Source organism: Rhagoletis pomonella, unplaced genomic scaffold (assembly GCF_013731165.1).
Source record: "Rhagoletis pomonella isolate Grant_MI unplaced genomic scaffold, Rhpom_1.0 Rhpom_scaffold_00013, whole genome shotgun sequence".
Taxonomy (NCBI): domain Eukaryota; kingdom Metazoa; phylum Arthropoda; class Insecta; order Diptera; family Tephritidae; genus Rhagoletis; species Rhagoletis pomonella.
Window position 1 is genome coordinate 20,416,406 of NW_023458567.1, and position 11,770 is coordinate 20,428,175.

At 36.5% G+C, this 11,770-nt stretch overlaps 2 protein-coding genes across 4 annotated transcripts in view; both read right to left on the bottom strand.

Annotated features, from left to right (window-relative positions):
- Positions 1 to 11,770, bottom strand: part of LOC118748951 — a 106,524-nt gene that overhangs the window by 47,014 nt on the left and 47,740 nt on the right. The window lies entirely within an intron of this gene.
- Positions 1,874 to 11,770, bottom strand: part of LOC118748950 (6-phosphofructo-2-kinase/fructose-2,6-bisphosphatase) — a 53,526-nt gene continuing 43,629 nt past the window's right edge. For all 3 annotated transcript variants that reach the window (XM_036483713.1, XM_036483712.1, XM_036483714.1), the window contains one exon: positions 1,874 to 5,412. In XM_036483713.1, the coding sequence (XP_036339606.1) occupies positions 2,715 to 4,970 (2,256 nt within the window). In that variant the 5' untranslated portion in view covers positions 4,971 to 5,412 and the 3' untranslated portion in view covers positions 1,874 to 2,714. The remainder of the gene's footprint in view (positions 5,413 to 11,770) is intronic.

The window sequence follows — 11,770 nt, forward strand, 5'->3', positions numbered from 1 at the left end:
CAAGACACGGGTTATTTTGAAACGGACAGAAAATTAAATGGAAACAATAATAAAAAGAAGTGATTGTCCTAAAATTCTTGGGGGAGATCTGAAACTCTCCAATCCTGCGTAGCTTACGTAGAAGGGGAACCAGCCAAAGAGACGACACCTTTCTCTAGGTGAGGATTCTCCAGGCACACTATTCCATAGAAAAAGAACATTGAGTGGAAGCCAAAGCGATCTCTCACTGCCTTCAGGTACCCCGCAGGGTTGGATTCCTGGCAAGAACTTTTTCGTCGACTTTTCTAGCCTTCCTTATAGTGGTTTCGTAGTCATATTTTATACGGGTTTCCCACTTAGAAAGTCGTCTGCGAAAGCGTCCTATCTTCGAAATGTTTCGAAAATCTATTCTTGAGAATTTTTCTGAGGTTGGAAGTGCTTTGTGGTTCACAAAACATAAGTACACAATGAAACACAGACGGGTCAGAGATGCATTAGGAAAGAGGTGTAGATACATACATATATTACAGCTTAGGTTTTTCTTTATTTTTGAATGGATTGTTGAATTCAACAAAAAATGTTGACAAATTAATTATTTTAAACCCTGTATGAGCGATTTTCAGTTTGGCCACCCTTGAATTAAGGTCTTCAAAGGGCCAGTCAAGCAACGTACGCTGCCCGTAAATGGCTCTGCAGTGCTTTGACCCATTCCCGGAGAAGCACTTGTTTGAGATGTTCGACACTCTGGTATTTTTTAATGACAAATTTACTTGCCAGAAAATTCTAATGACCACTAGAAAGCAGACACGCCAACCAACGACGGTGATGGTTTGGGCCGCCATAGCGGTTGATTACGATCTCAGCACGTATTTTTGAGCCGTGGCTTCAAAATAACTGCACAGTTATATCGGGAAACTATTTAAGAGGCTGTTCTGAAGCCTTAAGCAGACAACTATTTCGGTCGCAGACATCGGACATTCTTACAGGACTCACGATTCCTTTTCCTTCTCACTCAATCGGTAATACCATGTTAACTGGTTAAGACATATCGCGCAGGGGGCAAAGGTCATATTCCTCTATGAAGACTGAACAAATTTAAACTAAATATTATTTTCATCTAATACCCAAATTCGATACTACTATAGTGGAAGATAGTACATATAAATTTTGGTCCCGATTGGAATCGGTTAAGGTGTGTTGCACGGGCTAATCTGAATTTTGAGAAATGAGACTGGATGTTTACTAGGGTGAATGACTCGGTTTTTCCAAACCAGTTTCCGACGGCTTTCTAGATATCTGAGTGAAGCCGGTTTTTTTTTAAATCTTGAATTTTCGAATATCGAATAAATCGCATTTTCTTATCGCACAAACTGTTTTTTTTTATTTCATAAAAATCTTGACTTCTCAATAAAAGATTTGAATTTTTCAAAATTTTAATGATTCCAATAAATGAACGTTTGACGCTTAAGCGTTTTGTAGGTCCTTGGCAGAGCTTCTGCTTCTATTCGTGCTCTGCTTCTTCATGTTGTGACACAAATGGCTGAAGTACACGCCGGTATTTGAAAAACCTTTTTTTATGTTGCTGGCCCTAATACTCAATTCGAACAACTCGAAAAGCGGCTTTGTAAAAAAGGCGAATAATCGAACATCTTACATATATATTTATGGGGATTAGATTACCATGAACATTTTCCTTTGTGGCACGGAAGAATTCTTGGGCAATCAAGATCATGGACGTAATTACAGGATAAAAAAGGTCCTTAAGTCACACTGCCCCTTTTCCTCTCATTTTCACCTGGTGGCTTTTTATGGTGGAATGCATTGTTTATAAGGCATATATTTTAGCACTCATTAATTTTCCCCCGGGCAATATTAAATAAAACAACAAACGGTGTAATGTGTTCTCATCACTTGATAGTTTATTTGGGATTCAGTACATGAAGCTTTGAGTTTATTTAATGACAAAGAATTACACTCACAAAGTTAATTTTAGGTGCTATGTATTGAGTTACAACAATAAAATTTTTTTTAAGTACGTATTTATTATGTTCGTGATTGGTTTTGTTTTGGTTGCTTGCTACTAAAAAGTTTCAGCCTAAAGTCTTCTTACCTCTGCAAAATTTAATTAAACTGAACAAAAAATTTCATCAATAATAAATTTAATAAATGACAAGCACCAACAACTTGGAAAATGAACAAAAAATATTTTTTCGAAAATTATTTTATTTATTACAACAATTTTGGTAAGAACTAACATAGATTTAAGTTTAAAATTAGCAAATATTCTTAACGCTTAACGTTTTAAATAAAAATTATATACGATAGCGTATGTATAATGTGTGTATGGTTGGCTGTTTAGCCCGTAAATACGTATAAGAAAAAACATCTCACAAACGCGTACAACTACATTACATTCATAAATAAGTACATATCAGTATATATATTTGCATTTAGCTAAAATTATTACAAAATCGAGTCCAGTCATATCCAAGTTGCAAATAGTAAACTTTCGTGCCATTAAAAAACTTGTTTCAAAAAACTCCATCATATTTGCCAAAGTTTTAATACAAAAAAGCGGTTGTGCAAAAATCACCACCAATGTTCGATTACATTTCAATCTTAATCCTCACTTAAAACTTCAGTTCGAATGCTATGTCTATTTATGTTATTTATAATGTATTAAATCTTGGGAGATGTGCCAGCAGTCCTCGCTTTAGTGGAGCTCCGGGTTGCCGTCAGAGGTGGGCGTTGTTGTTCGAAGCCTCATCATTCGAGCCAACAACCACGCCCTCCTTGACCACCGCCAATCCATTGCCTATAACTCTGGTTCTGCCATTTGCCGCGGTGACATCGTCACCTACTATCAAAACCTTACCCACGCCGTCGGGTGCCACCAAGTCGCCACTCAATCCGTCCAGACCTAAGGACACATCGCCGGGTATCTTCGGCTTCGGACGATGTGTGTCGACTGCATCAACGGGCAACTTTATGTGCTCCACCTTACAGCCGTAAGCTACCGGCGTCAACTTAATAACCGTGTGCAGCGGCACGAACAAGTACGGCAATTCGTCGGCCGACTTATCCAGGAAGTAGGCAAACAAACAGCGCAACACAGCTTGATGTGAAACTACCAACACATTCCCTTGACGTTCCAGCTCCATTATAACTGGCTCGAGACGTGCCACCAAATCCTCGTAGCTCTCACCGCGTGGGTAGCGGTAGGCAAACTTGTTAATGTCGCGTGCCTTGAATTCCTCGGGGAACTTCTCCCTGATCTGCTCGTAAGTCATCTCCTCACAATGGCCAGCGTCTATTTCATTCAATGCCTTCCAGCGTTCCTGTGGTGCTTTCACATCCGCTACCGTTTGTATGGCACGCTTCATCCACGATGTCCACACGCGCAAGCCATCAATATGCTGCTGCTCGATGAAGGCATTCAAAGCTTTGGCGTACTGCCGTCCGCGTTCACTCAAATTCGAGTCGCCACCAATTAGTCCCTTCAAATTATGCTCACTTTCACCGTGACGCGTCAAATAGATGGTACGTGGTGATATGTGGGTATTCATCAGATAGTAGACGATACGGGATTCCACATGCCCCTCGTTGTTGTAGACGACGGTTTTCTTGCCAGCATTATAGATCTTCAGGAAGCTGAGATGTGACTCAGTGTCCTCATCAATAGGTTGGTAGCGCTCTTCGTAGTGTTCGATGCGTTGCAAAAAGTCGCGCACCACCAGATCCGTATTCATATTAAGGTAGTCGGGCGAGCTCACCTTCACCTCCTTAATGTTTTGTTCAATAATAGTCGGATCATCACAGATCGATTCCACAAAGAACAAACGGAAGTTATGTTTCTTAACCACTGTATCGTAGATTAGCTGCCGACGATCGGTTGTCGAGTTTGTGGCATCAAAGACGGCGACACTGCCCAAGCCGCTTAACAGCCACTCGCAGGCATCGTGAAGTGCCTGACTGGCACAACGTGACCGTATAGCCATTGCCGCTTCATTATCAGCACGGAAGAACTCATGCGACTTGTAGGCGGTCGTGGCACAACGCCGATATTCGCCCAAGTTGAAGACGCGCGTCGATATGCCAATCCAGTTCAAGTAGCGTGCCAGTTTCTTCGAGATGAAGGTTTTGCCGCGTGCCGGCAAGCCTACCATAGCGATGACGTGCGGTGTAGTAACATCGGTTATAGCGCGTTCACCACGCACTGGAAAGGGTTTGGTCATCACCGTCTCTGATGTGGGCGGTAGTAGCTTACGCAATTCGTCAGACATGACGCTCGGACAAAGATGCAATTCATTCTCGATGGCAAGATCAGCCGTTTTCTTGAGTTGATTGAGCGAGGTGGTACGCACGCGGAGCGAGGGTGACGTATTGAAGGGCATATCCATTATGCTGGTGGCGGTCACAGAGCGTACAAGGGACTGGTGCTTGATTGCTGCGGCAACGACGGATGCTGTGGAGGAGAGCAGTAGGGAATTTGTGAGGGTCAATTGGGTTTGTGTCTTTTGATTCTTCAACTTTTCAATGGGCAATTTGGCGGGAAAGGTGGAGGAGGAGGTGGATGATGAACAGGGCGAGGGTGACGATGAAGTGGACGTTGACGACGAGGACGATGAATATGAGCCGATTATGGATGGCGGTGGCGTTGGTGGTGGAGTTGGTGAAGCTACCAGTATGGGTTGCGGCGGCTGTTGAGTTTCAATGTGGTGAACTTGTGTGTTAGCTTGGCTGTAAGTAGATGGTGAAAATGTTTGCGTCAATGTATCTGACGGCAATGTGGTGAATGTAGTAGATGTTTGAGATGCTGTTATCGTCGTTATGATTGTCGCTGATGAAATGGTTGAGTTCAATGAAGCCAGTGCATTTGGTGAAGTGGTCGCAACTGGCTGCGATAATGGTGAAGATGAAGATGAGAATGGTGATGAAGATGATGATGATGTTGGTGATATGGTTACATTGATACGTTCAATATTATTCATATATAATCCTTTTAATTCAACTTAGGCAATACAATTCAGAAAGTATATATATAGATTTTAACTAGCTGCAGTTTCAATTTATGGAATTTGAAGTAACGTAAGGGTGACGAGGGTATGCACTTATTACAAGCTTTCGTATTTCGTCAATATATCTCGGTTGTATTTCTTTTTAAACGCAGTCTGGTGGACGTTGTGCAGTAAACTTTTAAAGTTGCTCAGCGCAGTGAGTGGAGCAGAAATTTAACTACCCCCAGCCTGACTGTCTGCTTGTTTGCCTGTCTGCCTGCCTGCCTGCGGGCCTCTTGGCCAGGCCTATTGTATTCGAAGTCTCGAAGCGCTTTTGTTGTTCTTGTTGTGGGAAAGTTGTTATAAATAGTTTTCTGTGAAAAGGTTTTTTCACTCTGTCTCGACTGTAAGAATTTTTTCTTATGCGATTTGCTTGCTGCAAATAAAATTTAGAACAAAAAGAAAATTCCTTTTAAACACCACAAAATTCACAAATAGTACAACGCCAAGAATGAAAGTATTCGTATATATTGATCAGGCAAGTGAATTTACGATTGTACGAATACCATCGAGTTTTCTTTATTGGATGGAAGGATGAAATCGGAAGTGAAATTTGACGATTTCGTTGTGTTTTCTTTTCTTCTTTTGAAGTTTGAAAAATAAAGCGGTAAATGTAATAAGAAACGAAACTAGATCGAACATTAATTGAATTAAAAAAGAGAAAATATATAAAGCATGGTAGAAAATGTAATTTTTACTTTCAGTTTCATGCCAAACGCAAGAGCTTTACATTCCGTCATATACATTCCGTCAAAATAAAACCTGATCTACATAAGTCATATAAACGGGTCTCTTTATTTATAGCTAATATGTTAAATTCTTCCATGCTGTTATAGTTTAAGGCAACAATTTATTTTAGTATCTATGCCGGTTTCAGAGCTAAAGACCGAACTTTTGTTTTTGGAGCCATTGTTTTCCAAAAAAAAAAAAAAAAAATACTTAAGCAAGAGGTTTGTAACTAACTATTTTGATATGGACAGTTTTGTGGGATGGAGTTGCCAACAGTTTATAATTTAAAACTAAGCACGAACAATTTCGAAACGTGGGTATCAAACGAGACACTTTGATCCAAAAATATCTTTAAACAGAACAGTCACCTACCTAAAACTAAATTTGTTTCTCTAGAAACCTCTTAGAATAAGTTTGTCATCTCCCATAAAAAAAGAAGTAATTTTGGTAGCTTGTGTTGCGTATTTGAAATCGTACAATGCAAGTACCTTCGCGTTTTTTTTTTAAGAAGGCTTTATCTATGCATCCATAAATATTTATGAGTAGTCAGCTGTCATTCTGCATAGCAAATTGTAGCAAAGGCCGCCATTTGTATATCTTTCCTATTTCGAAAGTCAAACTACCACACAACTAAGAACTGTAAAGAGAACTTGAATTCGAATTTGATCCTGCGCGTGGACCAGGTCCAGGAACGGCAAGAAATACCAACTCAAGGGACAATCGGTCAGAAGAGTACCTTTTCTATAAGAATCGAGCTGAGAACATTAGTAGAAAGAAAGCTTTGACATACCGAGCTTACAGCAAGAAGCGTGGGTGGCGGGCTACAGTATGCTGACCTTAACGCTCGACGACGCCCACTTTTGACAAAAAAAAAACGACGTCAAAGGTGCATTTGGCGAAATTTCTCGGACTAGTCGAAACTCAATATTTTCTATAGCACAATGCCGCAGGAAGAGGAAGTTATGGTGACCGCTTTAGTGCGAAGAGTGCGTTTTTAGAACGGTTAAGCAGGGAGATAAGTAATCGAACGGTTTGGCGATGATTTTCTTGTCATGAGCTTGTACGGCTAGATTTTATAAAATAAACAGCTAATTAAACCTAAATGAAACCGAACTTAATTTTCTGACGGAGGATTAAGCTCTTAGAGCTATTGTACGACTATAATGGAGAGTGTATTCAACTGAATACCGTGAGAAATCAACTCGGCGCTGTTTCCGGATTTTGGGTTTATCTAATTTCGCGACTTGAAAGACTTTACCAAAGAAATCGTAGTTCTGAGGCGTAAAAAATGCATGTCATAATGGAATTGCAGCCACAACAATTGGTTTCAGCAAAGAATCGCGTTCAGTAACAGGGCCGCTTTTCGATGCAATGAATAAAGTCAAGAATTGCTCAAAGTACCCTTACATCCACAAAAATTCTTGTTTATAGGCTAGTAGAAGCTTCAATCCGTTGTTGTTGATGTTGTTATTGTTGCTATAGCGACTACTTAGTTCAGCTTAAATCAGTTAGTTTTTCTTTCGTCAAGCTAAACTACCAGTAGGGCCAGGAATAGTGCCTTTTCTGCCGCGGTTGGACCGCATGGTAAGCTTTTCCCTAATTTCACGTTTGCGCCTGCCAACTGGCCACTTCGATTGTACGATATCAAAACTTGAGACAATTTGCTTTCGGGCCTTGAAAACCAACATTGTTTGCGCAAATCGACAAGCAGCATTCGCAATAAACAAGGAGTGCTCGGTAAATTAACCTTAAATATGGATCACCATGAAATCTATTTGCTAAAAATCACCTTCAAATCCCATTTTCGGTTTTATTCCAAATTAAAATAAACAATTCAAAACATTCACATTTTAGCGAGAATTTTATATATTGAAGACGGCAATATTGAAAAGTCACACCACCTTTAACTTACACTTTGCTTATAAAATCAGATAGCTAAAACAATCACATTGTCCCTTACTTCTCTTCCGAACTTCACAAATAAGCATTCAGAAAAACTGCCGAAAACTGTTTTCAAACTCTCACACGCTACCTTGACCAGCTGCGTCCGATTTTCTTCTCTCCATCTCTGCCACAAAATTATCCTCTTCAAATTGTCGGAAACTTTTCTCAAAACGCCACTTGCCCACTTGGCCCGTTATATCCGATTTTCTTCGTTGCATGATTATAATTATATTTGTATCCTTTCCAGCGGAAAATTTTCCTGAAAGCTATAGCCTTAAATGGAACTTGTTAAAATTACCGCAAAAAGTAAAGTTTACAGGTTAGCTGAGCCGGATAGCGTTTAACTGCTGAAACCTAATCCATTTTATACGAATTTTTCAAACCCATATGGTATGATAGCTTATCAAGTAGGGAAGCGAAGGTCGGAAAAAGTTCAAATCTAATCAAAAGTCAACACCTAGAGAGCATCAAGCAAAAGCTTCATTATACAAGCGGGAGCGACGTAGTTAGTGAAAAAGGCAATGATGCATGAGTAGAAAATGCAAAGCAAAATGCAAAACACAGTTGAATTTTTTCAATAAGATGGTGTTACCAAAGGTTAAAGGTGACTGAGGTGAATTATCGTTGAGTTGAATGAGGTGTGAGTGCAGTTTAAAAGCGATTATTCTTACTAAATTGATAACAATGCAGGGAGCAATCAAAGATAAAGCCAAGCAAGATCAAACAATAAAGCAACAAAGCAAACAAAGGAGTTTATTGCCAACGCCGACACGCACTATTTTCTATACAATTTACACATTGGAACGCAAATTTAAGAAACGTAATTTGCATAAAATCAAACCACACAAAACTAGTTACAATTTGTAAAATTGCCATTAATCAGTAAAATAACATGCAAATTATTTGAAAACATTCACATATCACACACACAATCACGCAAAATGCAGCCACATACTGTGATATTTGAAAGGATCTTTATCTGCTTAGTGTCATTTGCAATGCACTCACACCACAATTTTCTTCTTTTTTTAACAAAAAAATAAAAATAAAATACGTACAAATTCTGAAAATTCTATTCAATGAGAATAGAAAAACGAATGAGCCGGGCCGACCAAACTGACACTGACAATCGATGAACGAAGAACGAAGAACACGTGTTGCCTGTGAAATGTTTATTTGCACACTGCCATTTGATTCCACAAATAAAAACTATTCTATTCTCTACTCCTATAGTAGACAAGAAAAAAGTGCGCACAAACAAAATAAAATGCTTGCAATAATATTTGAGCGGTCGTGTATATACACTGAGCGAAATTGTGGAAGAAATTTTAATGTAACTTGAAATAGAATTTAGCGTCGTTTTCTTAAGCAGCTTTTAAAATTTATTTGTACTTTGGATACAAATTTTCTTCTAAAAAATGTGTTTGAAGGGCAGATAAAATGTATATATCGCTACCTAAAGGTGAAAAGGTGCCAAGTCCGTTTTTTTCCAATATTTAGTTTTTGATGCAGAATGGCTGGTAATACGAAACTACATCGATTTTTCGGACCCACTGAACATTTTCAAAAATTGAACTTGGGGTACCTTTTCAGCCTTAGGTGACGATATGTAAAATTGAAAGAAGTCTAAAAATACAGTGGTCAAAAAATTAGGGCCGCACCACATTTTGACAAGTTTTAACATATTCATTTTTAATTTTTTTTTTACTATTTAGTTTTGGTTATTTTTTATAAAAAAATATAGTTCATTCTATAGCAAAACCCGTGTAAATCCAAGTTTCAAACTTTGTGCGATATTTAAAAAAAAAATCAACAAATTCCCATACAATTTTCGAGTTTTTTCAGTTAGATTTCCTAGAGAGATTGTGAGTATAGCCATTGAATACTAGTAGAATATAGAAATTTGAAATGGCTAAATATTACCGTTGATTTTTTATATTTTTTCCTGTCGACGATATAACGGTTTTCTTCCCTATGATAATAAATTGTGTGTATTCGTTATATGGGACAAAAAAAATCTAAAAATCAATCAGAATGTACTATATTTTTATAAAAATTAACCAAAATTAAATAACAAAAAACCAATATGTTAAAGCTAGACAAAATGTGGTGCGGCTATAATTTTTTCGACTCCTGTATATACATACATATGTACATATTTGGGGGGGTGTTCCATCACAGTAAAATCAATTTTCTGTGTTTATTTTTCCAAACAAAATACATAGTTGCTATTCGTAGTTTTTCCTATCAAAAACATAAAATAAAAGTGATCAAATAGGGAAAAATAGGTTCTAAAATTTTTTTTCGGTTTGATATAGTGATTTTCATCCGATACGGTTCCTGAATGAAAACAATAATAAGAATTAAATTAAATTAAATCAAACTAAAATAAAGCAAAATTAAACAAATAAAAACTAAAAATAAAATAATGAAATAATGAAATAAAATTAAATATTACAAAATAAAATAAATATTTGGAAATAGAATAAATAACACAAAAGAAAATAAATAAAGGAATAAAATATGGCAATAAAAATAAATAAAAAATAAGATAAGTGATAAAAAAATAATAAAAAATCGAATTATCTAAAAATTAAGAAATCAACATAAGGCATAAATTCGATTAAGGACCCGAAAATATTTAACGAATTTTTTAAAATAAATAAGTGGACAAGAACTTAAGATAGCTTTGGAAATATTAAAAATAGACTTTGGCGAAACGTAAAGAATGTGAAGAAATTCGACACCAAAACAGATAAATTCTAGGGTTAGGATGTCTATCCGGATCTTTCGAACATGGGCAAATCCTAGAAATAGTCAAATCAAAAACGGAAAAATGCATGAAACTTAAAAAAAAAACAAATAAAATAAAGCATTTTCTTTCAAATATGGAGAATGACCAAAAATTCAAAAACAAGAAAATTATAGAAAAGCAGCAAAAGTTAAAGACAAAGAAAAATTAAAAAGTATTCGTAAACAATTAAAAAACAAAAATTAAAATTAAAAGCAAATACTAAGACAAAAAGCTACAACTTTTATCAAAATTTTTAAACAAAAAATTATAATTTAAAATAAAATAATAAAATTTAATTACAATAATTAAGTAAAGAATAAAATAATGTAAAACAAAACTTAAAACAAACTTCTATTTAGCGTGTGCAGTAAAATAAATTATAATAAAATGAAATAAGTCAAGGTTTTAAATTCAATGTTGGTAAAAGCTAAATGGTAAGTGGAATTACAGGAATCGATATATTTACATAGTTGCACACATATCTACAATGAAAATTAATACACTCACATCTTAGCTTTTATTAACCTTAACAATAGCCTTGACTAATTTTATTTTTTTTACTGCACATTAGGGAGGGTCAATTTTTCTACTATGCGCGTATATCGTCTAAGGATTCTACGTGTAATTCTTAGCAAATTTGCCGAAGAAACCATGGGTCTAAAATCAATTTGGAGTTTTAAGAAAAAATGCAGAAATGGATTCCTCATACCAAAAAAAACTCCCCATAGCATGTTTATATACAAAATTTCATTAGACCAAACTTGTATGTCTTATAAAACTGCACATCCAAAAACATTCTAAAAATTCAGAATAAAAAGTTGAAATTTTGGCGAAATTTTTCGGGAATTGTCCTAAAGTTTGAAACTGTAATTTATATGTTTTGGTTAAAGCTTGGATAAGCTTGGAGAAAAATAACAAAAAAAAATAAATTTTTCGAAAAACATTACGAATACATATTTAAAAAAAAAACCAACACGTGGTCACTGGTTCGAGTCTTTATACTTATTCTGAATATGAACCAATTAGGACCATACGGCTTTTCAAAATTTTCGACCCCGCGTCACTTACCGGAAAAAACTTTTATTTTTTTATTTCTTTTCGTGCAAGTAATATACTTTCTAAATATGAACCAAAGCGGACCATAAGTACGTTTGTCACGAGAACCAAACGAGTTTGCCAAATTGGGCTCCAATTTAACCGGCAAAATTTTACATCAGACACCGGGACAGGTGAAAGTAAAAAAAGCTAGTAAAATTAGTAGGTTAGC